Below are 23,832 nucleotides of genomic sequence, written 5' to 3'. Positions count from 1 at the left end.
AAAGTTAATGAACTGAGACAAATAACTAGGAATTTCGGCACCGTGTCAAAAAATTTAAAAATCTGTGCACCTCCTACCTCATCTGTCAAGATTACAGAAGAAAGCTATGTAAGAATCACCTCCCCACAAGATGGAAGACAAAGCTAGAGGAGACCCAGATAACTTTGTGAACTTGGCCTCCTTCACAAAGAAGCAATCAGCTGACCAATAAGCATTTATGGAGGTCCTACCGTATATTCAGGAAAATCTGACAAGTTAATGTGGATTATCTTTGCAGATGATCAAATAGGAGAGGGGGAAGCTTGATTTTATGGCCTCATCCAAATATCATACATGTTCTGTTCTTGTTTAAAGGGTGAACTTAGAGTGTCCTCCCTTGCTAGAAGACCCTTTGCTGGTCTCCTTAGGTCAAAAATACCATAAGTCACCAGCACAAATCTGTCTACGTTTCAATGCCCAACGAGGCGTGGTTGTCATTCCCAGAAGTTTTAATGCGGAAAGGATAAAAGAAAACTTCCAGGTAAGAGACTAGTTTGTGGAACTGCATAAAAAGGTATCAATATAATGGGCACTACCTCTTATCTAGACACTGCAAACAACAGTGGCAAGGAGGTGAATCCCCAATACTCAACCAGCAGTAGCCTCTTTGTTTTCTTACCTAGAATCACTTCCCTGTGTCTAGATTTAATCTGACTGAATTATAGCCAATGATCAGTTATTCAGGGGCTGAATTTCTAATTTGTGAGTTATCCAGTTCCATTATGTTTCCTGTTTTCTTCCTCTGTCATCGCTTGCCACTGCTTCTTATATGAGAAGGGGAAAATTCTCCCTTGTTAAGTGAGAATGGGAAAAAATTGGAAACTTTTACCATTCAACTTTTTTAGTTGTTAGCATATCTGGATATGAAAAAAATTTAGGCCGGGCAGAGACAGATATTAGTGAAACTTGGAGATCATCTAGATTTCTACCACCTGAGTCTGTTTCAGTACAAGCAACTGATAACCAACCCTATAAGGCCAGCTTTGTGTGTGTGTGTGTGTGTGTGGTAAAAACAAAAATTAAAGAATTAGCCAGATTAAATGACTATGCTATGACTTCAGAATGAGAAAATTGAACCAATCATCCTTGTTATGTTAATAGCTCAGCTACAGATCAAACATTAGGTAATGTCTATGATCAAAATTAAAAATCAATTAAGTTCATAATTAATCATTTAGGTCACAATTCTGTTTCAAAGTTAAATTTTTAGGTTGTTTAGTTGAGGGCATTTGCATTTGAAATGTTTTTGCTTAGCTTGATTTCATCATATGAAATTCAAAGATATTAAAAGGCTCTGATCTAAATAGAACATCTTAGCCAATGGACAACTAGCTTTTTTAATTGAAAGGAATCCAGAAGGATAATTTATAACTTTGCCTGTTGTTCTTCCCTCCTGTAAATATTAGACAACAATTTGCCTTTAAATATTAAATTAAAATTAATTTATTTATTATTAATTTATTTATTATTAAAAATTAAATTTAAATATTGAAGCTACAAAATACAAACCATGTTCCTGAAAAATTGCTGATTCTGTGTTTTCACCAATCTTGAAGACCGAGCCAATCAATTGCTCGATCGAGATGTACATAGATTCCAGAGGTGTGCTAAAGCCATCTCATATTGGTTTTCAAGAGTTAATTGTTACATTTTCAATGGGAAATAAACAAATACTACAAATCAGGACTGAATTTATCTTTTTTATTGTGTAGACTTAAGAAAGTGATGGAGAAAATTTTAATAATGCAAATAAACTTAAAAGTTTGTCATTGGGGTAGAAGGGAGAGCTGATTGTTAAATATTTGCCAACACAACAACATATAGAAGTATGACTTCCCATAATGCTCAGCCTCCAAAAGAATAGGGAAGAGCACTAAGGCTGGAAGGGGATCAGAGAAAAGGCAAGAAGACCACCATGGACTAGAATTTCCATAAACTTTCCCATTGGAGCCTCAAAACATTGATTTCTTGGGGAGTGACTTATAGCAGATTATACTTGGCTCTCCAGGGGACCTTTGAATCTATAGGAATTTATGGTATTAGCCAATCATTGTTTTGTATTGTTAACCATCATCCTACTTAAAAGCTTCAGTATTATTGTGATGCTCCTGGAATTATCTCAATCTTTCCTGTTTTCCTTGTATTAGATCTTTGACTTCTCACTCACTGATGAAGAAATGAAGAACATTGAAGACTTGGATAAAAATGTTCGCTTTGTGAAATTGCTCATGTAAGTTCTGGGGCTCCTCTACCAGGTGCCATTGGATTTAGGAGACTCAGCCCTTGAGACTAGGTCCTCTTTCGTAAACCACACAGATACTGCCTGCATGAGAGAACTAACCAGGCAGGCAGCAATGATGTGATAGAGCATTAGTTTGGGACTTAGAACATGTAACTTCTAATCTTGGTTCTGCCATAAATCAGCTATTTGACCTTGAAGAAGTCACCTAAACTCTGGGCCTCAGTTTCCTCATCTGTAAAATGAAATACATAATCTCTACAATCTCTTTTTAAAATAACTTTTTATTTTTAACGTAAACAAACTTCAGTAAACACAAATCAAAATATAGTCTACGAGCACTTATTAGGTACCTACTAAATTCCAGGTTGTGCTAAGAGTTGAGGATACAAAGAAAGGCAAGAAACAATCCCTGAGATCAAGCAGCTCACAATCTGAAAGAGATAATATGCAAATAACTGTACAACAATATAAATACAGAATAAATTAGAAATAGTCAATAGAGGGAAGGCACTAACATTGAGAGATCTGGAAAGGCTTCTTGCAGAAGATAATATTTTTTAAACTTTTTTTTCAATCATCAAGCATTCTTTTTTTTTTCTTTTTTCCTTCTTCTTTCTTACTACCCCTCACTCACAGGAAGGAAGAAAGGGAGAAATGGGGAAAGGAAGAAAGGGAAAGAAGGAAGAAAGGAAGGAAGGAAGGAAGGAAGAGAGGAAAGAAGGAAGGGAGGAAGGAAGGGAGGAAGGAAGGAAGGAAGGAAGGGAGGAAGGAAGGGAGGAAGGGAGGAAGGAAGGAAGGAAGGAAGGAAGGAAGGAAGGAAGGAAGGAAGGAAGGAAGGAAGGAAGGAAGGAAGGAAGGAAGGAAGGAATTTTCTTTTTCTTTGGGGGTGTAGGCCTAATAGCCATGTAGTTGGATCAAAGGGCATGCATTGTTTAATACCTGCTATGCATAATTCCAAATTGCTTTCCAGAATGGTTGGTTCCCATTCTTAGCTCCAGCAACAGCTCATAAATGTACCTTTTATCTTGAAGCTTCTCCAAAATTTGTGAATTTCTGGGTCATCTTTGCCAATCTGATGGTTGTGAGATAGGACCCCATAGTTCCTTTATTAATTATTAGTGATTTGGAGCATTTTTTTCATATGGCTATATATAGATAGCTTAGGTTTCTTCCCTTGAGGACTACTTGCTCATATCCTTAGACCATTTATCAATTCATGAATGGCCCTTAATTTTATGAATTTGAATCAGTTTCTTGTATATGTTGTAAATAAGAACTTTAACAGAACTTGCTGCAAAGATATTTTCCCCAGTTAACTGATTCCATTCTAACCTTAATTATATTAAATTTATTTGTACAAAACTTTTTAATTTTATGAAGCCAAAATTTTCCATTTTATTATTTGTACTCCTCTCTGTCCCTTGTTTAGTCTTGAACTCTTCCTCAATTCATATCTCATCAGCAACTTTTTTTCCTTTTCTCTCTAGTTTGTTTATATGTGACCTTTTATATCTAGGTGACATGTCCATTCGAACTTATCATGGCATATAGTGTGAAATATTGTTCTAAGTTTAATTTTTCCCATACTGCTGTCCCATTTTCCCAGAATATTTTATCAAAAACTAAATCCTTTTCCTAGTAGCTGGGATCTTTGTGTTCAAACACTGGGCTCCTAAGTGTATCTGTTTCTGTGTATAGTATATATAATCTGATCCAGTGATCAATATTTTATATATCTATATATGTTTTGCAAGGGGGAAGGCAGGACAATTGGGGTTAAGTGACTTCCCCAAGGTCACACAGCTAGTAAGTGTGTTAAGTGTCTGAGGCCAGATTTGAACCCAGGTCCTCCTGACTCCAAGGCTGGTGCTCTATTCACTGCACCACCTAGCTGCCCCTATCAATATATTTTTTAACCAGTTCTATATTATTCTGAGAATTGCTGGTTTGTAGTAGAGATTTAGATGTGATACTGCTAGCCTCCCATTATTCACACTTTCTTCATTATTTCCCTTGAGATTCTTAACTCTTTGTGTCTTCTTATGAATTTCATTATTATTGTTCTTGCTCTATAAAGTAATCTTTTGGTAGTCTAATGGCTGTGGCATTTAATAAATAAGTCAACTTAGGTGGTGTTACTTTTTTACGTAGGTAGAATCCCTTTACATATTCTGTAATAATTTAAAATGAAATTTCTCTTTCTGATTCTTCGTGCTGGCTTTTATTGGCATTCGAGAGAAATGCTGGCAGTTTGTGTGGGTTTATTTTATATCCTAAAACTTTACTGAAGTTATTATTTCAATTAATTTCTGGTTTGACTCTCGAGTTCTTTAACTACACCATCATATCTTCTGCAAAAAGTGATCGTTTTGTTTCTTCTTTACTTTTGCTTATTCCATCTATTTCTTTGTGTTGTCTAGTACTATGTCAAATAGAAGTGGTGACAATGGATATTCTTTTCACCCCTTACTTTATTGAAAAAGATTCTAGTTTACCTTCATTATATATAATGATAGCTCTTGGTTTTAGATGTATATTAAGAAAAAATCCATTTATTCCTATGTTTTCTGATGTATTTGATGGAAATGGGAGTGGTATTATATCAAAAGTTTTCTTTTTTTTTATGCTGATACTCTTATTTATTTATTTATTTATTTTATTGTATTTAGTTTTCAGCTTTGATTTTCACAAGAGTTTGAATTACGAATTTTCTCTCCATTTCTACCCTCCCACCCACTCCAAGATGGTGTATATTCTGGTTGCGCTGTTCCCCAGTCAGCCCTCCCTTCTGTCACCCCACTCCCCTCCCACCCCCTTTTCTCTTCCTTTCTTGTAGGGCAAGATAAATTTCTACACCCCATTGCCTGTGTATCTTATTTCCTAATTGCATGCAAAAACTTTTTTTTTATATTTGAACATCTGTTTTTAAAACTTTGAGTTCCAAATTCTCTCCCCTCTTCCCTTCCCACCCATCCTCCCTAAGAAGGCAAGCAATTCAACATAGGCCACATGCGTATCATTATGTAAAACCCTTCCACAATACTCATGTTGTGAAAGACTGACTATATTTTGCTCCTTCCTAAGCTATCCCCCTTTATTGAATTTTCTCCCTTGACCCTGTCCCTTTTCAAAAGTGTTTGTTTTTGGTTACCTCCTCCCCGTGTCTGCCCTCCCTTCTATCATGCCTCCTTTTTTATCTTCTTCCTCCTTCTTTCCTATGGGGTAAGATACCCAATTGAGTGTGTATGGTATTCCCTCCTCAGGTCAACTCCTATGAGAGCAAGATTCATTCATTCCCCCCCCCCCACCTGCCCCCTCTTCCCTTCCTGCAGAACTGCTTTTTCTTGCCACTTTTATGTGAGATAATTTACCCCATTCTATCTCTCCCTTTCTCCCTCTCTCAGTATATTCCTCTCTCATCCCTTAATTTGATATTGTATTTTTTTAGATATCATCCCTTCACATTCAACTCAACCCGTGCCCTCTGTCTATATATACATATATGTATATATATATATATATATATATGTGTGTGTGTGTGTGTGCGTGTGTGTATATATATGTGTATATATATATATATATATATATGTGCATATATATATATATATGCATATTCCCTTCAGGTACCCTAATACTGAGGTCTCATGAATTATATACATCATCTTTCCAAGTAGGAATGTAAATAAAACAGTTCAACTTTAGTAACTCCCTTATGATTTCTCTTTCTTGTTTACCTTTTCATGCTTCTCTTGATTCTTGTGTTTGAAAGTCAAATTTTCTATTCAGCTCTGGTCTTTTCAATGAGAAAGCTTGAAAGTCCTCTATTTTATTGAAAATCCATATTTTGCCTTGGAGCATGATACTCAGTTTTGCTGGGTAGGTGATTCTTGGTTTTAATCCTAGCTCCTTTGACCTCCAGAATATCAAATTCCAAGTCCTTCAATCCCTTAATGTAGAAGCTGCTAGATCTTGTGTTATTCTGATTATGTTTCCACAATACTCAAATTGTTTCTTTCTGGCTGCTTGCAGTATTTTCTCCTTGATCTGGGAGCTCTGGAATTTGGCAACAATATTCCTAGGAGTTTTCTTTTGGGGATCTTTTTGAGGAGGCAACCTGTGGATTATTTCAATTTCTATTTTACCCTCTGGCTCTGGAATATCAGGGCAGTTCTCCTTGATAATTTCTTGAAAGATGATATCTAGGCTCTTTTTTTGATCATGGCTTTCATGTAGTCCAATAATTTTTAAATTATCTCTCCTGGATCTATTTTCCAGGTCAGTGGTTTTTCCATTGAGATATTTCACATTGTCTTCCACTTTTTCATTCCTTTGGTTCTGTTTTATAATATCTTGATTTCTTATGAAGTCACTAGCTTACACTTGCTCCAATCTAATTTTTAAGGTAGTATTTTCTTCAGTGGTTTTTTGGACCTCCTTTTCAATTTGACTAATTCTGTCTTTCAAGGCATTCTTCTCCTCATTGGCTTTTTGGAGCTCTTTTGCCATTTGAGTTAGTCTATTTTTTAAGATGTTGTTTTCTTCAGTATATTTTTCAGTATTTTTTTGGGTCTCCTTTAGCAAGTCATTGACTTGTTTTTCATAGTTTTCTTGCATCATTCTCATTTCTCTTCCCAATTTTTCCTCTACTTCTCTAACTTGCTTTTCCAAATCCTTTTTGAGCTCTTCCATGGCCTGAGACCAGTTCATGTTTTTCTTGGAGGTTTTTGATGTAGGCTCTTTGACTTTGTTGACTTCTTCTGGCTGTATGTTTTAGTCTTCTTTGTCAGGAAAGAAAGATTCCAAAATCTGAGACTGAATCCGAGTCCGTTTTTGCTGCCTGGCCATGGTCCCAGTCAACTTACTTGACCTTTGAGTTTTTCGTCGGGGTATGACTACTTGTAGAATAAAAAGTACTTTGTCCCAAGCTTGAGGGGATGCACTGTTGTTTTCAGGGCTATTTCTATACAGCCAGCTCTGCCACACCAGCACTCCTCCTCCCCTAAGAACCACCAACCTTGACCTGACTCAGATCTTCGGCAGGCTCTGCACTCCTGCTCTGATCCACCACTTCATTCCTCCCACCAGGTGGGCCTGGGGCCTGAAGCAACTGCAGCTGTAGTCCTGTAGCTCCACCACCTCTGCTGCACCTGGGGTGGTGGCCAAATCATGAACTCCTTTCACTCTGTCCCCTGCAGCTTTTCCTACTAACCTTCTCTGTTGTCTTTGGTGTTTGTGGGTTGAAAAGTCTGGTAACTGCCACAGCTCAGGGCGCTAGGGCCTGTTCCACCCAGCTCCCAGTCTGGTTGGTCTGGGTGCAGTCCATGCTAGGCTCTGCTCCACTCCACTCCCAGCTCCGTGCATGATAGACCTCACCCAGCGACCATCCAGGCTGTCCTGGACTGAAGCCCTGCTTCCCTCTGCTATTTTGTGGGTTCTGCAGTTCTAGAATTTGTTCAGAGCCATTTTTATAGGTGTTTGGAGGGACCTGGGTGGGAGCTAATGCAAGTCCCTGCTTTCCAGTTGCCATCTTGGCTCCGTCCCCCTATATCAAAAGTTTTCTATTTCTGTAGATATAATCATGTGATTTTTGTTTTTGTTATGAATATAGTTAAGATTATAATTTTACTTATATTAAAACAACTCCTCATTACTAGTATAAACCCTACCTGTTCATACTGTTTAATCTTTGGGATATGTTGTTTTTACCCTTTTAACTCTGATTTTATATAAAATTTTTGTATCAGTGTTCATTAAGGGTATTGGTCAATTTTTCTTCATTTTTTCACTCTTCCTATTGTAGGTATTAACACAATATTTGTATCATAGAAGTAATTTGATAGGATCTTTTCTTTTGCTATCTTGCAAATCATTTAGATAATATTGTATTTAATTCTTCTTTGAATATTTGATAGAATTCACTTGAATCTAGCTGGTCCTGGGTTTCCCCCTACCCTCACCCCACTCAGGGGTTCATTTATGGCTTGATCAGTTTCTTCCTTCAAGATAAGGTTATATTTTTATTTCTTGATAATCTTGATATTTTATAATTTTGTAAATATTCATTTTTTGATTTAGGTTGTGAATTTTACTGGCATATAGTTGAGCAAAATAGTTTTCTAATATCTTTTCTTCTTCAATTGTTGTCAATTCTCTTTTTAAAATTTTAATACTGGCAATTTGGTTATCTTCATTCTTCTTTTAGATCAAATTGACTTATTGTTTTTCTATTTTATTGCCCCAAAAATCAATTCCTAGTTTTATTTATTAATTCAATGAGGTTTTTGCTTTCCGTTTTGTTACTCTCTTCCTTAATTTTCATGATTTCTATTTTGCAGTTTGGTTTTTTTCCATTTGTTGGTCTCCTAAGTTTGTGTTTTAGTTGCATTCCCAATTTTTTGATGTTTTTTCTCTTTTTGTTAATTAAATTGTTTAGAGTTAAACATTTTATCCTCTGCTTTGTTACATTCCAAAAATGTTGGTATATTATCTCATTATTGTCATAATCTTTAATGAAAACAGCTATTCTTTCTATGATTTGTCCTTTGCCCCACTGATTCTTTAGGATTAATTTTCAACAGTTAGTTCAACAGTTCAACAATTCAGCAGTTGATTTTAATAATTTTAATGGCCTTTTATTTAATATGATTTTATTATATTTTAATATCTTAAAATATATTTAATATTTTTGCTATTCAGCCTTTGTTTATGAGGTTTTTATGCCTGAATACTTCTTCAACTTTTATAACTGTTATGCACAGCTGAGAAACAAATATACTCCTTTCTATTTCCATTCAGTAATCATCAGAGGTCTATCATATCTAACTTTTTAAAAATCCTATTCAGGTTGCTTAATGTCTTATTTATTTTTGGCTAATTTGTTCAGCTCTGAAAAGGATACATGCAGTCTCCCATCCCAATATAGTTTTGCTGTCTATTTTTCCTTGTAATTCATTTAAATTTTTCTTTAAATATTTATATAGTATGCTAGTTGGTACATTATGTGTTAAGTATTAAAATTTATTCACTGTATATGGTATTTTTCAGCATAATATGGTTTCCCTGGTTCTTTTAGTCAAATCTATTTTTCCTATTGCCTTATCTGAAATCGTAGTTGCTCTCTCTGCTTTTTTTGTGTTAGGCTGAGGCATAATAGATTTTACTCAAATCTGATAGTTTAACTTTGTGTCTTAAGTGTGTTTTTTTGTAAAGAATATATCACTGAATTTTGCTTTCTAATCCCTTGTATACCCTTCTGTTTTATGAGTGAGTTCATCCCATTCACATGTACAATTAAGATAGTTAATTGTTTGTTTACCACCATTTTTTCCTTATACTTTTTCTTTTCTTTACCCCTCCCTTTATTATAGGTTCCTACCTTGTTGTTCTTTCCTTTTAATTCCCTCTTCACTCTCTTCTTTAAAGGTCAGTGATGAATCCCTCCCTGAATCTACCTTCCCTCTTATATTACCTTTTCTCCTCTTCTTCTTTTTTCTATGCCTGTTGAATTGAATGTATTCCAACACTAAATTCTTTATGTGTATGTATGTGGATGTATATGTTCTGCCCTCTTTTGACCAGCTTAGAGGAAAGTGAAGTTCAAGTGATTCCAGCCCCTCTATGAGTTCCATGTTTATATATCCTTCTTCTTGTACCTCCAATTATATGAGATGTTCCCCCATCTTTCCTCCAAGTTTCCCCCTAATGTATCCTTTCCCCTTTCCCTTTTCTTTCTTCTTTTGGCATCATGAAAACTTAACACAACCTCTTCAAGGTCTTCTCTCTTCTTTGATTTATCTCTGTGACCTTTTGTATTAGATTTCTGAAAAGGACTCTTTTATCATTCCCTTCCTTTCTTAGAATATAAACAGTTCATCCTCGTAAAGTCCCTTCCACTTGTTTGTTGACTTGAATTTACCTTTTTAATTTTTTTCTTTATTTTCATATTTGCATTTCAAAGTTCCTTTTCAGCTCCAATTTTTTTCATTAAGAATGTTTGAAAGTCCTCTATTTAATTGAAGATCCATTTTTCCCTTATACAATTATTCTGTTTTACTGATTAATTTAGTCTTGTTTTCAGTCCCTTATCTTTTGCCTTTTGAAATATCCCATTTCATGTTCTCTTTTCCTTCAGAAGGGTAGCCCCTAAATCTTATGTGATCTTGACTGTGGCTCAGTGATACTTGAATTCTTACTTTCTGGCTGCTTGCAGTATTTTTTTTCTTTTCTCTAGAAGTTCTGGATTTTTAGCATTTTCATTTTGGGGAGAACTGAGCTGTACCATTTCCTTCTGCTCTGCCAACTTGGTCAGATCCACAGAAGGTGGGATTTTAGCTGCTGGAACTTGAAGGAAGCCAAGAGATGGAGATGAGGAGGAAAGAATTCTAGGCTAGTCAGCAAAAATGCATGGAATCAGGAGATGGAGTGCTATGTGAGAAAAGTGACAAGAAGTTAGTGTCACTAGATTGCAAAATACTTAGAGGGGAGTAAGATAAGAAGACTGGAAAGGTAGGAGGGGCTCAGGTTATCAAGGACTTTAAGAACCAGAGGATTTTTATTTGATCCTAGAGGTGATAGGGAGCCTTTGAAATTCTATGATTATATTATGATTTGAATGAATAAACAAGGAGCCAGGTCTTTTCAAGATAATGAGGCTAAAAGTTAAGGAACTTCAATACTAACTTTGTTAAAACATCACTTGGTGAGTAGACACATCATAGCAATAATAAAATTGCAAATCTTGAAGTTAGAATGGAACTCTGTGATCTTCTAGCCCACCGCTAATCCATGCAGTAATCTTTCCCATAATATCCCTGAACAATACTCATTCAACCTCTGTTTATACGCTTTCATGGATTGGCAACTCAGCAATTCACATCACATCTTATTCTATCCCTTATATTGAGCCAAAATCTGTTTCCCTGTATCTTCTACCTATTTATTCTACTTCTGTCCTTGGCAGCTACATGGAAGTTGAGTTCTTCTCCCTTGAAAGCCCTTCAAGTATGTGAGGACAAACAATTATGACAAAGTAGAAAGACCACTGGGTTGGGATCCAGAAGACCTGGATTCTTATCCCATATCTGTTACTTCCAATCCCTATCAATATGTCAAATATTCACTAAACACTTACTAAATACTGCAATATTCACTAGGGATACAAATACATAAAGAAAAAAGTCCTTGCCTTTAAGGTGCTTACATTCTACTAAGGGAGGGGAAGGTACGATGTGTGTAAATATATGAACATATACCTTATAATTCAAGGAAAGAAAGAGGGATCAGAAACTGCTTCCTATAGGAAGTAAACTGAACAACACTAGGGATATTAACTGCGTGACCTTGGGCAAATCACTTCAGTTATCAGAGACTGTTTCTCCATCTTTAAATGAGGATAACAGAATTGGTACACTACTGAAATTACAGTGGTTACTGTGAGAAGCAGTAAGATAATGTAGGTCAAGTGCTTTGTAAACCATGAAGTACTATGTAAATGTCAGATATCAGTGTTATTAATTATGTCTCCTAACTTTCATCTTCTCTGCTAAACTTCCACAGTTCCTTCAGCCACTCCTTATAGGACATGGTTTTAAGTTCAATCACCATTCTGATCACCCTTCTCTGAACACATTTGAATTCAGACTCTCAAAGTCTGTTGCCCAGAACTGAAAAAAATATCTCAGTTGTCATTTGACCAAGGAATAGTGCAATGGACCTATTATTTCCTTTGTTCTGAATGCTGTACCTCTACTAATGTGGACTCAGAATGCATTAGCTTTTCTGGAAGATACATTATGCTGTTGACTCCTACTGAGTTTGTCCCTAACTGAAGTCCTTAGGGCTTTTCATTAAAAACTATTATTAAATCAGATCTCCTACCATGTCATATTTATGTGGTTAATTTTTTTGAATCTCTCTATAACACCATAGCAATGTCAGCTATCATTATTATTATTGAGCCTTTTAAATTTCATCTTATTAAGTTTTCCCTATAAACTATCAAGACATTGGGGGAGCTTGATTTATTATCTAAAACATCTAATTTATCATCTCCCAGCTATATGTCACCCAAAAATATAAACAGGATTCTTATCATCCAAGTTGCTGACAAAACTGCCAAACAAGACCTTCTTAAAGGGTACTTGGAGACTATCTCCTAGGGGCAGCTAGGTGGCAAAGTGGACAGAATGCTGGACCTGGAGTTAAGACCTGAGTTCAAATCTAACCTCATACATTTACCATCTGATAACTGGGCAAGTCACTTGACCTATCTCATACCAGGATTGGTATGAGGATCAAATGAGAAAAATTTTGTGAAGTGCTTTTTAAACTTTAAAGCACTTTATAAATGCTAGCCATAATCATTGTGTCTACCCAAGGTGAATGTTAGTTCATGTTTCTCCATTAAAAGATAATTTATGGTATTTGTGATATTTCTATCACTGAAACAGGTTATAATATGCAAGACAAGTTCTCTAGGCCAAAGGTGAAGAATCTGTGGCCCCAAGGTCACATGTGGCCCTCTAGGTCCTCAAGTGCAGCCATTTGACTAAATTCAAACTTCACAGAACAAATCCTCTTAATAAAAGGATTTGTTCTGTAAAACTTGGACTTAGTCAAAAGGCTGCACCCCAGAACCTAAAAGGCCACATGTGGCCTCAAGGCTGCAGCTTCCCCACCCCTGCTCCAGGATAATTTAATTCCCACTTAGTTTAGTAACCATCAAGTGTATGGTGGTGTCTTTGGGAAGTAGACTAAACCAAAAACCTAGGACCTCTTTCAGGTATAGATAACTAATAATAACAAGGATGACTATGTAACTATTTTTTATGTGCTTTCAAAAATTATCTATATTATTTTATTATAATTGAATATGTATTGAACAATCACTAATCTCTAAAAAGTAAGATACATGTTCAAACAAAGTACAAACAGAAACAGATGTCTAGGTATGGTTCAAGTATCCTTATTGCTAAACTCAACTGTTTATGTGATCTTTGCTCACCTAAGCCTTTGGCTATCTCCTGTTGTCTCATCTCCCTTATGGGCTGTCTCAGAGCTTATCACAGCTGTAGCACATTTGTTCCAGACCATTCTCAACTGACTGCCCTCAAATGTTAATAGTATTCCCTAACACCACCACCACTACCACCACCCCCCCCATCCTCCTACCCCCCCACCCCCCTGCCCCCCACCAATACTACTGTGACAATTAATTGATCAGATGAGTTCTCCATAATTTGGAAAACTGGTTCAGATATTTTTAGGCAAAGAACAACTGGGATTATCATGTTTAAAGCACTTGTCTCAATCTGTTAACTATCATCTTATCCACAGAAGATTCCAGGCAACAATAGAAAGACATTCTTTTGGAGACCCTCAAACTAGAAGAGACCTTTAGGAAGAGTTCTTCTCCCTCTGTGACTATATTGTCCCCAAGCCTCACCCTTTTCTGCTAGCCAAAGCAAGAAATTTTTTTTCTTTTTCTGAACTTTAAAAACAAAACAAAGTAAGGTTGAAATGAACAGTTGCATAGGTTTCTTCATCACACCATATCTTCGTGAACAAACCAACTGCCTTTAATATTTCCATTTCCTAAAATCATCTGATAAATAATTGTGTTTGACTATCTTCAGCTCTTCTTTTCAAATGATATAAATAATAATTATTAATTTTTTAAAATTTTATTTATTTTTTGTTACATATTAAGTTCTAAACGATCTCCTTCCATCCATCCCCACTCTGCACTAGAGAAGACCACCATTTGACACAGATATATATGTAGACATAGATAGATAAATAGACAGAGACATACATATATAATATATATATACATATAGATGTAAAATCATACTATGCATACTTCTGTTTATCATTTCTTTCTCTGGTTGCAGATATCATCTTCCTTCATAGGTCCTTTGCAGTTGATTTGAACATTTATAAAACTCAGAATAACTTAGTGGGTCACAGTTGTTCTCCAGACAATATTGCTGTTACTGTATATGCTCTCTTGGTTCTGCTCACATCATTTTTCGTTATTTCATGCAAGTCTTTCCATGTTTTTTTCGAAAGTCAACTAACTCATTATTTTTTACATAACAGTAGTATTCTGTCACAACCATATACCACAACTTGTTCAGCCATTCCCCAGTTGAGGGGAATCCCCTCAATTTCCAGTTCTTTGCCACCACGAAGGGAGCTGCTATAAATATTTGAGAATGTGTAGGTTCTTTTCCTTTTTCCCTGATCACCTTGGGAAACATACCTAAGAGTGGTATTGCTGGGTCAATGGGCATACACAGTGTTATAAATCTTTGGGCATGGTTCCACATTGCTCTCCAGAATGGTTGGATCAGTTCACAGTTTCACCAGCAGTGTATTAGAGTCCCAATTTTTCCACATGCCTTCCAGCATTTGTCATTTTCCCCTTCTCTCATTTTAGCCAATCTGATAGGTGTGAGATGATATCTCAACGTTGCTTTAATTTGCATTTCTCTGTACAATGGGCATGATAACAGCATTGCCTCTCAGGGTTGTTGTGAGGATCCAATGAGAACATACTTGTAAAGCTCTTAGAACAGTGTCTGGCACGTGGTAAGCACTATATAAATGTTTACTAGAGCCAGTGGCAGTAGTATTAACTGGAAGAGATCTCTGAGGCTGCTAGACCATTAAGATTGTTTCTGGTTTCTCTCCAGTCTATCCCAACCTCAAAATAATGTTTTAATTAAAAGACCGAACTGATTAAAAAGAGACCTACTTCTTCCACAGAATCATTGTCTAAAATATCCACTCACCTTTGTCATCCAAAGTTGCTGTATCCTTTGGGGGAAAAGACAGTTTTGTAAATACCAAGGAACTGCCAGGTGGCTCTTCATACTTAATTGTTCATTCCGTTCACAAATATCCAACTCTCAGCTCCCTAAAGAGCAGTTCTTCCCCTGTGCTGCCATTTATTGATGTCTTTCTTTTGTTACTATAGAATATTAGCATTTCAAAACTAGAATGGACCTGAGAGATCATTCAGAATGAAGGAGTTAGATCCTTCATTCTACTGAGGAGGAAACTAAGACCAAAAGAGGTTAAATGGCTTATTAAAGGTCACTTAGCTAATTAGCTCTAATTCTTCAACTAATCTCCCAGGTCAGTGTTCCAACTACACCGTGCTGCTAAAGCAGATAGAAAACATTTCCTTTTTAACATTTTCTGTTTATATAGTTTGTTTTTAAATCACCTTCATTTCCAAACTTATGCTTCTCTTCTGCTGTATCTAAAAAAATGCTATCACTTGTAATAAATTAAAAAAACAACACAAAACAAATGGGAGGGGTGGAGTGGTAAAGCAGATCAGCAAAATTAACCAAAATATCACTTTAATGGTGCATGCCATTTGGTACACCCATAGCCCTACCTCCTCAGAGAAGAGGGTGAGTTTTCTCACCTCTTCTCTGGGAATGTGCTCGGTCATACTCCCACAGTTACATACCTTTCAGGTTCAGAAAACACCATTTAGAGACATTTTTGGATAGATCGAATAAGGGAACTAGGGACATTTTCCCATAACTAAAAATTAGTAAATTATCATGAATCAACTGGGGAATGGCTGAATAAGTTATGATCGTATATGATTGTGTTGGAAATACCACTGTGCTATAAGAAATTATGAGCTCTATGGTCTAAGAAAAACATGGAAAGGCTTGCAGGAAATAATGAAGGGTGAAATAAGCAGAACAACATTGTATACAGTAATAGCAATATTGTTTTAAGATTTACTTTGAGTGAATAAGTCATTTTGAATATTATAAATACCCAAATTAACTATAAAGGACACATGAAGAAAGATGCTATGTGCATTCAGAGAAACAACTGATAGATAGAAATATGTATAGAATAATTTTACATATATGTATATATATGTATAGACATATATGTGTGTAGGTGTATATATGTGTGTGTATGTATACGCACATACATATTTGTGTCTAATGGTAGCCATCTCTAGGGTGAAGGGGAGAGGGAAGAAAAAAAAGAAACTTACATGATACCTAGACTGCCTAGTGTTGCAGAAGAAAGTTGCCAAATCATACTCACTGGGTCCAAGATAAATTTACTTTAGTCAAACTCAACTGAGCCCTTATTGCCATTAGGATTTATTCATTCTTGTTGGTGCAGTCAAGTTGCCCACAGAAGTTGATCTAGATCTTTCTCATTCTCTCTAAGATTTCAATTCCACACCTGCACAGCTTTCCACAAATGGTTCGTATCCTACTTTACCTAAGAAAATTAAGATCTGAAATAGCCATTGTGAGAACAATGAGGAAGCAAGAAAAGATTAATAAAAAAGATTTCAGAATTCATTTGTAATTAAATAACTTAAACAAAGTGACTGAGTCTCCCCAGTGCTGTGTCTTTCCCCAGGAATTTTCTTTGACTCTGTAGGAATAGAGAGAGCAAAGGATGGGGTGATCTGGGTTTTGGGACTGACACACTGGAAATACTTAACCCTCAAGGGAATTCATCAAAGAAAGCTAAAGGGAGAAGGAGTGGGATGGGGGAGGTGGCCATAATCGATTGGAATGGGAGTACAGGAGGTTGTAGGAAGAAAAAGTTTGCTCAGAGTTGTAGATGTGCAAAACAAGACTGAAGGAGGATAATAATTAAGAAAAATACTGGGCCAGGAGGAAAATTAAACACTGGTCATGGTCAGGTAATACCTTACTATTTGAGAACCTTATAGTAGATGGGAGAAGGAAAATAGGCAGAAAGACAGACACATACATTTAAGTGGTTATTACCTACTACCACTATTATATGGGTTTTTTTTTATTGTGGTGGTGGTGGTTTTTTGGGAGCAATCAGAGTTAAGTGATTCACCCAGGGTCACATAACTAGTAAATGCCTGAGATCAAATTTGAACTCAAGTCCCATGACTCCAGGGCCTGTGCTCTATCCACTGTGCCACATAGCTGCTCCTACCACTATTGGATATTGATACCTCCCTCTTGAGCTGCTGGCCAAGACCCTGTAGGTAGAATTCAAGGCTAAGAGGGTACATGAGCTGGTGGGTGGCCATGAGTAGGTAAGTGGAGAGGGGAATGGCTCAGGAGGAGAGTAAGTAGGTAGCAAAGAGAGAATAATATGTGTAGGAGAAAGGGTGATTGTTAATAGTTATCATGGGATGCTACATCAGTATAATTTTCATTGTAAAAGTATTTTCTTTGGGGAAATTATTTTGGCAGGTGGAGTGATCATCCTGAATATCCTTTTCACGAGGAATACTGACATCTGAAAACAGCCACACTGATTTTTACTTCCATATGTGCCAAAAACACAAACCAGAGGATTCCATCCAGTCTGAATGGAAAAGGAAAATAGAGCTATACTTCTCTTTCACATATTCTAACTAATTATTTACTGTTCATTCAGGACTGTTTTTGAATCTGTCAGAATCATAAGGCAAAGTGATTAATACACTAATAGAACCATGCCTCTTGGTGGGTTTGACTGTCCCCTGAAGGACACCTCTGGGATGCTATGTACAGGTTGGGAGTCATGACTCCTGATTGGAGAGAGACAGAGACAGAGAGATGAGGTGGAGAGGGAGACAGAGAGAAGGGAGAATAAGAGAAAGCAAGGCGCAGACTTTGAATGGAGAATGGGAGAGCTCCTAAAGTGGGTAGAAAAGCCAGCACCTCCACATGTGTCTTAGGATTCTCTGCTCTCATATCCCCAAAGAGTAGAGAAGACTCATTGGATAAGATCGTTTTTCTCCCCAGTTGAGATGAAAAATCACCTTACCTCCAGATCTCCCTAACTCTTGAGTATTCTATCAACTCAACAAATCCGTATGGCTTCCCTGATTACTGTCTTACTAGCTTACTTTGATAAATATGTTTGCTTAGTATCCATGATTATCTTTTCTGTAATAAGTATATGCTGGAGAGAGAAAGCTAAATCAGCCAAGCTTAAGCTGTTACCCTCCAGTTAGGGTAACTTCCCAGGTAGGGCAGAGCTACTCCCTCTTTAGAATAGCTAGGGAAAGTAATTTCATCCAGAACTCCCTATTCCCCCTTCCAAAAAAAAGTCACAACCTTAGGTTTCAAATATCTGATGTGTAAAAGAGAGATATAATTCTAAGCCCCAAACCCCTGTTGAAGATAGGTGAGCCAAGGGATAATTGCCCAGCAATAGCTGTCCTACCCATAACAAAGATGGAAATCCAGCCTTCCTGGGAAGTGTCATTCCCATCTCATTAGAATTTAGGTACTGACAGAACTGACCTAAGGATCGACCTTCAAAAGAGGATAGCTACTAACAAAAGGCACTCTCAGCAAGATACTACCATAACAGAGATATGTGAGGCCCTTCCCCTCCCCCATTATTATGAAATTGCTAATATCCAAAACAAATATGTAGATCTTCAGCACAATTACATAATTAAGGGCAGGTTTTATATTGAAGAGGGAAGTAAGAAAATTAGAAAAGGAATTTTGGGTTCATATTGAAAGGCAAAGATAGATTCAAAGCATTGTATATAGTGTATTCACAGAAAAAGAGTATGCAGAAGAGGGATGGGCTATAATACTGTGTAATGTGAAATCTCTCCAAGAAGGAAAAAATGAATCCAAAACTATGAAAATCTAATGAAATAAAACTGTAGCTGCACCTAGCCTGGATCAGTGTCTGTCATTAATTCACTTGCAGCCTGTTTGAGTGGGGCGGGGATCAATGGGGAAAGTAATAGGAAGAGCTATATAGGGAAAATGCTGCACCACTGCCAACTGATCAGCAATAATGCTTGGTTATGGAACCAGGTACATTCTTGAGATGTTTGCTATAAAGAAAATTTCATTACCTTGATCCTTTTGTTCTCTTTATTTCAATTATGAATTTGGAAATATCTTAGAATAGTTGATAGAGGGTCAACTATAAAGTCAGAAAAACCTAGATTCAAGGGGTTGCTAGATGGGGCAGTGAGTAGAGCACTGGCCCTGGAGTCAGGAGGACCTGAGTTCAAATCCAGCCTTGGACACTTGACACACTAGCTGTGTGACCTTGGGCAAGTCACTTAACCCCAATTGCCCTGCCTTGTCCCCTGCAAAAACAAACAAACAAACAAACAAACAAAAAACCTAGATTTAAGACCTGCTTCTGACTTGTCCTGGCTGTTTGACTCTGGAAAGTCACAGACTCTCAGGCAATGAGACATCCCTTAATTGCAAAGCAAATATAAGCAAAACTTAAAGGCTATCAGTTTCAGAGAAGGTGTTAACCTGAACTAGGAATAGGTGATTTCTCACTCCAGAGTTCCATTGACCGATGAAATCATGGACCCAGTTGCTCTCCCTTGGTGGCATTCTGAAAAACCCAGGAACAAGGAGCAAGGAACCTAGCTATTCTTGGGGGCAAGGCTGCTTCTCTTCTAAACAGACTGCTTCTCCCTCCTGCTGTCCTCACGCTTCCCCTTCTCTTGACCCTGCTGCCTATATCTAGAATCATCCTTCCTGGAAATTTCTACTTTCCTAACTATATGACATTCTCTGTTCCATGAATGTGATATGAAACTAGGGGTGTGCTGGTGAAGCCAGCTCAGACCAGCTCCTGAGAACCAATGATTAAATTTTCAGTGTGAGCATTTACACCTGGGAAATCAGCAAACACTACAAATCAGCACTTGTTTGATTGTTTTGTTGGAGGTGTAGATTGAAGAATGTGATGGACAAAATGTTAATAAAGCATATTAAACTTAAAAGTGGGGGTATATACATTTTGGGGGGAAAGCTGATAGTTAAACATTTGCCAGCACACACCACTGTTGTTCTATAAACATTGTTAGAGCTCAGTACAAGTGCAGGAGAAGGCAAAGGTAATGAAGTCATCAGCAGATTGGAGATCTGGTGACTATAGGATAACAAAATGATAACAATAAGAATAAAACAACTGCCCTTTACATAGTGTATTAAGGCTTACAAAGTGCAAACCTCTATCCATTATCTCATTTGAGCCTTATAGTACCACCCCTACTGGCAGAGCCTTTCCATCAGAGTCTGCCTCTCACATGCTCACTGACACCCTTTCTCCTCCCACTGTGGTCTCATGATTATCTCACTCAAGGCTTGGACTCCCACACTACCAACATTCCAGATATATTCTACACTTCCACATATCTGCTTGTGTCCCCATCTCCCAGATGGCTGTGATCCTGATATATCATTGTCTCCTCTTTCTCTGATTCCACAGGCTCCACCTTGTCTTATATGAGGGTAAAATGTACCTAAAACAAGGCCCATTACTCTTAGCATTTGGGGCTGACTTGATTCTTCTGTGAAAATGTTTAAGTCCCCAAAGAGCAACTACAACAGACTGAGACAACCTTCCTCTTCGCAATCTTTTGGAACTCAGACAATCAAATTAGATGATTTAGTTCACCCTGTAAAAAAACAATATTAAATTACTCAGAGCCCCACCCATCTCTAGCCATATTTTTTATCAGAAATCTGGAGGCAAACCATCATTGCTTCCTCTGTATTGATTTGTGTTACATAAGGCTGGCACTAACAACCAGGCTGTAATTCCTAGCCTGTGCACACAATTGGGTGCCAGTAAAAAAAAAAAGTATCTCTACCACACCATCTCTGTGGAGTCACTACCCTTAATTAATCTCACTCTTAGCTGTCAGTCCCTCCCAAGACCCAACTACCAGAGAGCTCATGCCTTCATCTTCCACATTTGCCCATGCTGAGTTTCTATCAGGTTATGGTAGGAATAGTATCCTAACCCCTCTTCCCATGCAGGTAAAGCTGATCTGTCCTTAAAAGGTACTGAGACTTTCCTAAAGACATGGTTGGTTCAGGGAAGTAAAGATTCAAATTGTTGATATCATTGCCTTATTAGCTACAAAGAGCTCCAGGACTTTCTGATGGTTGGCCGGTAGGTGACCTCCATATCTATCCTTGTTAAATATTCTTTTTTATAAATTTTATTATTTAATGTTTTAGTTTTCAACATTGATTTCCACAAAATGTTCAGTTACAAATTTTCTCCCCATTTCTACCCTCCCCACCATTCCAAGATGGCATATATTCTGATTGTCCTGTTCCCCAGTCAGCCCTCCCTTCTGTCACCCCACTTCCCCCCCCATCTCTTTTCCCCTTACTTTCTTGTAGGGCAGGATAGATTTCTATGCCCCATTCCCTATATATCTTATTTCCCAGTTGCATGCAAAAACAACTTTTTTTAGCATCTGGTTTTAAAACTTTGAGTTCCAAATTCTCTCCCCTCTTTCCTTTCCCACCCACCCTCCCTAAGAAGGCAAGCAATTCAACATAGGCCACACATGTATCATTATTCAAAACACTTGCACAATAATCATGTTGTGAAAGACTATTTTTCCCTCCATCCTATCCTGTCCCCCTTTATTCAGTTTTCTCCCTTGACCCTGTCCATTTTCAAAAGTGTTTGCTTTTGATTACCTCCTCCTCCTATCTGCCCTCCCTTCTATCATCCCCCCTTTTTTATCCCCTTCCCCTTACTTTCCTGTGGAATAAGATACCCAATTGAGTGTGTATGTTATTCCCTCCTCAAGTCAAATCTGATGAGAGCAAGATTTACTCATTCCCCTTCCCCTGCCCCCTCTTCCCTTCCTACAGAACTGCTTTTTCTTGCCACTTTTATATGCCCTATTCTATCTCTCCATTTCTCCTTCTCTCAATATATTCCTCTCTCACCCCTTAATTTAATTTATTTTTTTTAGATATCATTCCTTCATATTCAACTCACTCTGTGCCCTCAGTATATATATATTCCCTTCAGCTACTCTAATACTGAGAAAGGTCTCATGAATTACACACATCATCTTTCCATGTAGGAATATAAACAAAACAGTTCAACTTTAATAAGTCCCTTATGATTTCTCTTTCTTGTTTACCTTTTCATGCTTCTCTTAATTCTTGAATTTGAAAGTCAAATTTTTAGATGGCGGCTGGAAAGCAGGCACCAGTGTGAGCTCCCAGCTGAGGCCCTCCAAAAACCAATAAAAAAATGGCTCTGAACGAATTCTAGAACTGCAGAACCCACAAAAGAGCAGAGGGAAGCGGGGCTCCAGCCCAGGACAGCCTGGATGGTCTCTGGGTGAGGTCTATCCCACAAGGAGCTGGGAGCTGGGATCTGGGAGCTGGGAGCGGAGCAGAGCAGAGCCCAGCCTGAGTGGCGTGGACCAACCAGAACAGGAGTTGGGCGGAGGGGACCCTGGCACCCTGAATCAGTGAGCTGCGGCATTTACCAGACTTCTCAACCCACAAACACCAAAGACAGCGGAGAAGGTTAGTGGGAAAAGCTGGGGGAGTGGAAGGAGTTCGGGGTTCAGCTACCAGCCCCAGGGGCAGTGGAGGTGGGGCAGCTACAGTTGTTGTTGCTTCCGGCCCCAGGTCCACCTGGTGGGAGGAATTAAGTGGTGGATCAGAGCAGGAGTGGACAGCCTGCTGAAGATCTAAGCCAAGTCCAGGTTGGAGGTTCTTGGGGAAGGAACTCTGTAGTCTACAAGTAGTCATACCCCACTGAAAAACTCAAGGGTCAAGTTAGTTAGTTGGGATTATGGCCAGGCAGCGAAAATGCACCCAGATTCAGTCTCAGACTTTGCATTCTTTCTTTGGTGACAAAGAAGACCAAAACATATAGACAGAAATTAACAAAGTCAAAGAGCCTACAACAGAAACCTCCAAGAAAAACATGAACTGGCCCCAGGCCATGGAAGAGCTCAAAAAGGATTTGGAAAAGCAAGTTAGAGCAGTAGAGGAAAAATTGGGAAGAGAAATGAGAAGGATGCGAGAAAACCATGAAAAAACAAGTCAATGACTTGCTAAAGGAGATAGAAAAAAATACTGAAAAATACACTGAAGAAAACAACACCTTAAAAAATAGACTAACTCAAATGGCAAAAGAGCTCCAAAAAGCCAATGAGGAGAAGAATGCCTTGAAAGTCAGAATTAGTCAAATGGAAAAGGAGATCCAAAAGACCACTGAAGAAAATACTACTTTAAAAATTAGATTGGAGCAAGTGGAAGCTAGTGACTTTATGAGAAATCAAGATATTATAAAACAGAACCAAAGGAATGAAAAAATGGAAGACAATGTCAAATATCTCATTGGAAAAACCACTGACCTGGAGAATAGATCCAGGAGAGATAGTTTAAAAATTATTGGACTACCTGAAAGCCATGATCAAAAAAAGAGCCTAGATATCATCTTTCAAGAAATTATCAAGGAGAACTGCCCTGATATTCTAGAGCCACAGGGCAAAATAGAAATTGAAAGAATCCATCGATCGCCTCCTCAAATAGATCCCAAAAAGAAATCTCCTAGGAATATTGTCGCCAAATTCCAGAGCTCCCAGATCAAGGAGAAAATACTGCAAGCAGCCAGAAAGAAACAATTTGAGTATTGTGGAAACCCAATCAGAATAACCCAGGATCTGGCAGCTTCTACATTAAGGGATCGAAGGGCTTGGAATATGATATTCCAGAGGTCAATGGAGCTAGGATTAAAACCTAGAATCA

At 37.6% G+C, this 23,832-nt stretch overlaps 1 protein-coding gene across 1 annotated transcript in view; it reads left to right on the top strand.

Moving 5' to 3' along the window:
* AKR1D1 (aldo-keto reductase family 1 member D1) overlaps window positions 1–18,954 on the top strand; it is a 63,777-nt gene extending 44,823 nt beyond the window's left edge. The window contains exons 7-9 of the mRNA XM_036761757.1: window positions 355–520; window positions 2,187–2,269; window positions 17,518–18,954. Coding sequence (XP_036617652.1) covers window positions 355–520; window positions 2,187–2,269; window positions 17,518–17,560 — 292 coding nt within the window. The 3' untranslated portion in view covers window positions 17,561–18,954. The remainder of the gene's footprint in view (window positions 1–354; window positions 521–2,186; window positions 2,270–17,517) is intronic.
* The last annotated feature ends 4,878 nt before the right edge of the window (window positions 18,955–23,832 follow it).

This window comes from Trichosurus vulpecula, chromosome 5 (assembly GCF_011100635.1).
Source record: "Trichosurus vulpecula isolate mTriVul1 chromosome 5, mTriVul1.pri, whole genome shotgun sequence".
Lineage (NCBI taxonomy): Eukaryota > Metazoa > Chordata > Mammalia > Diprotodontia > Phalangeridae > Trichosurus > Trichosurus vulpecula.
This window is presented reverse-complemented; position numbering and strand designations above follow the sequence as displayed.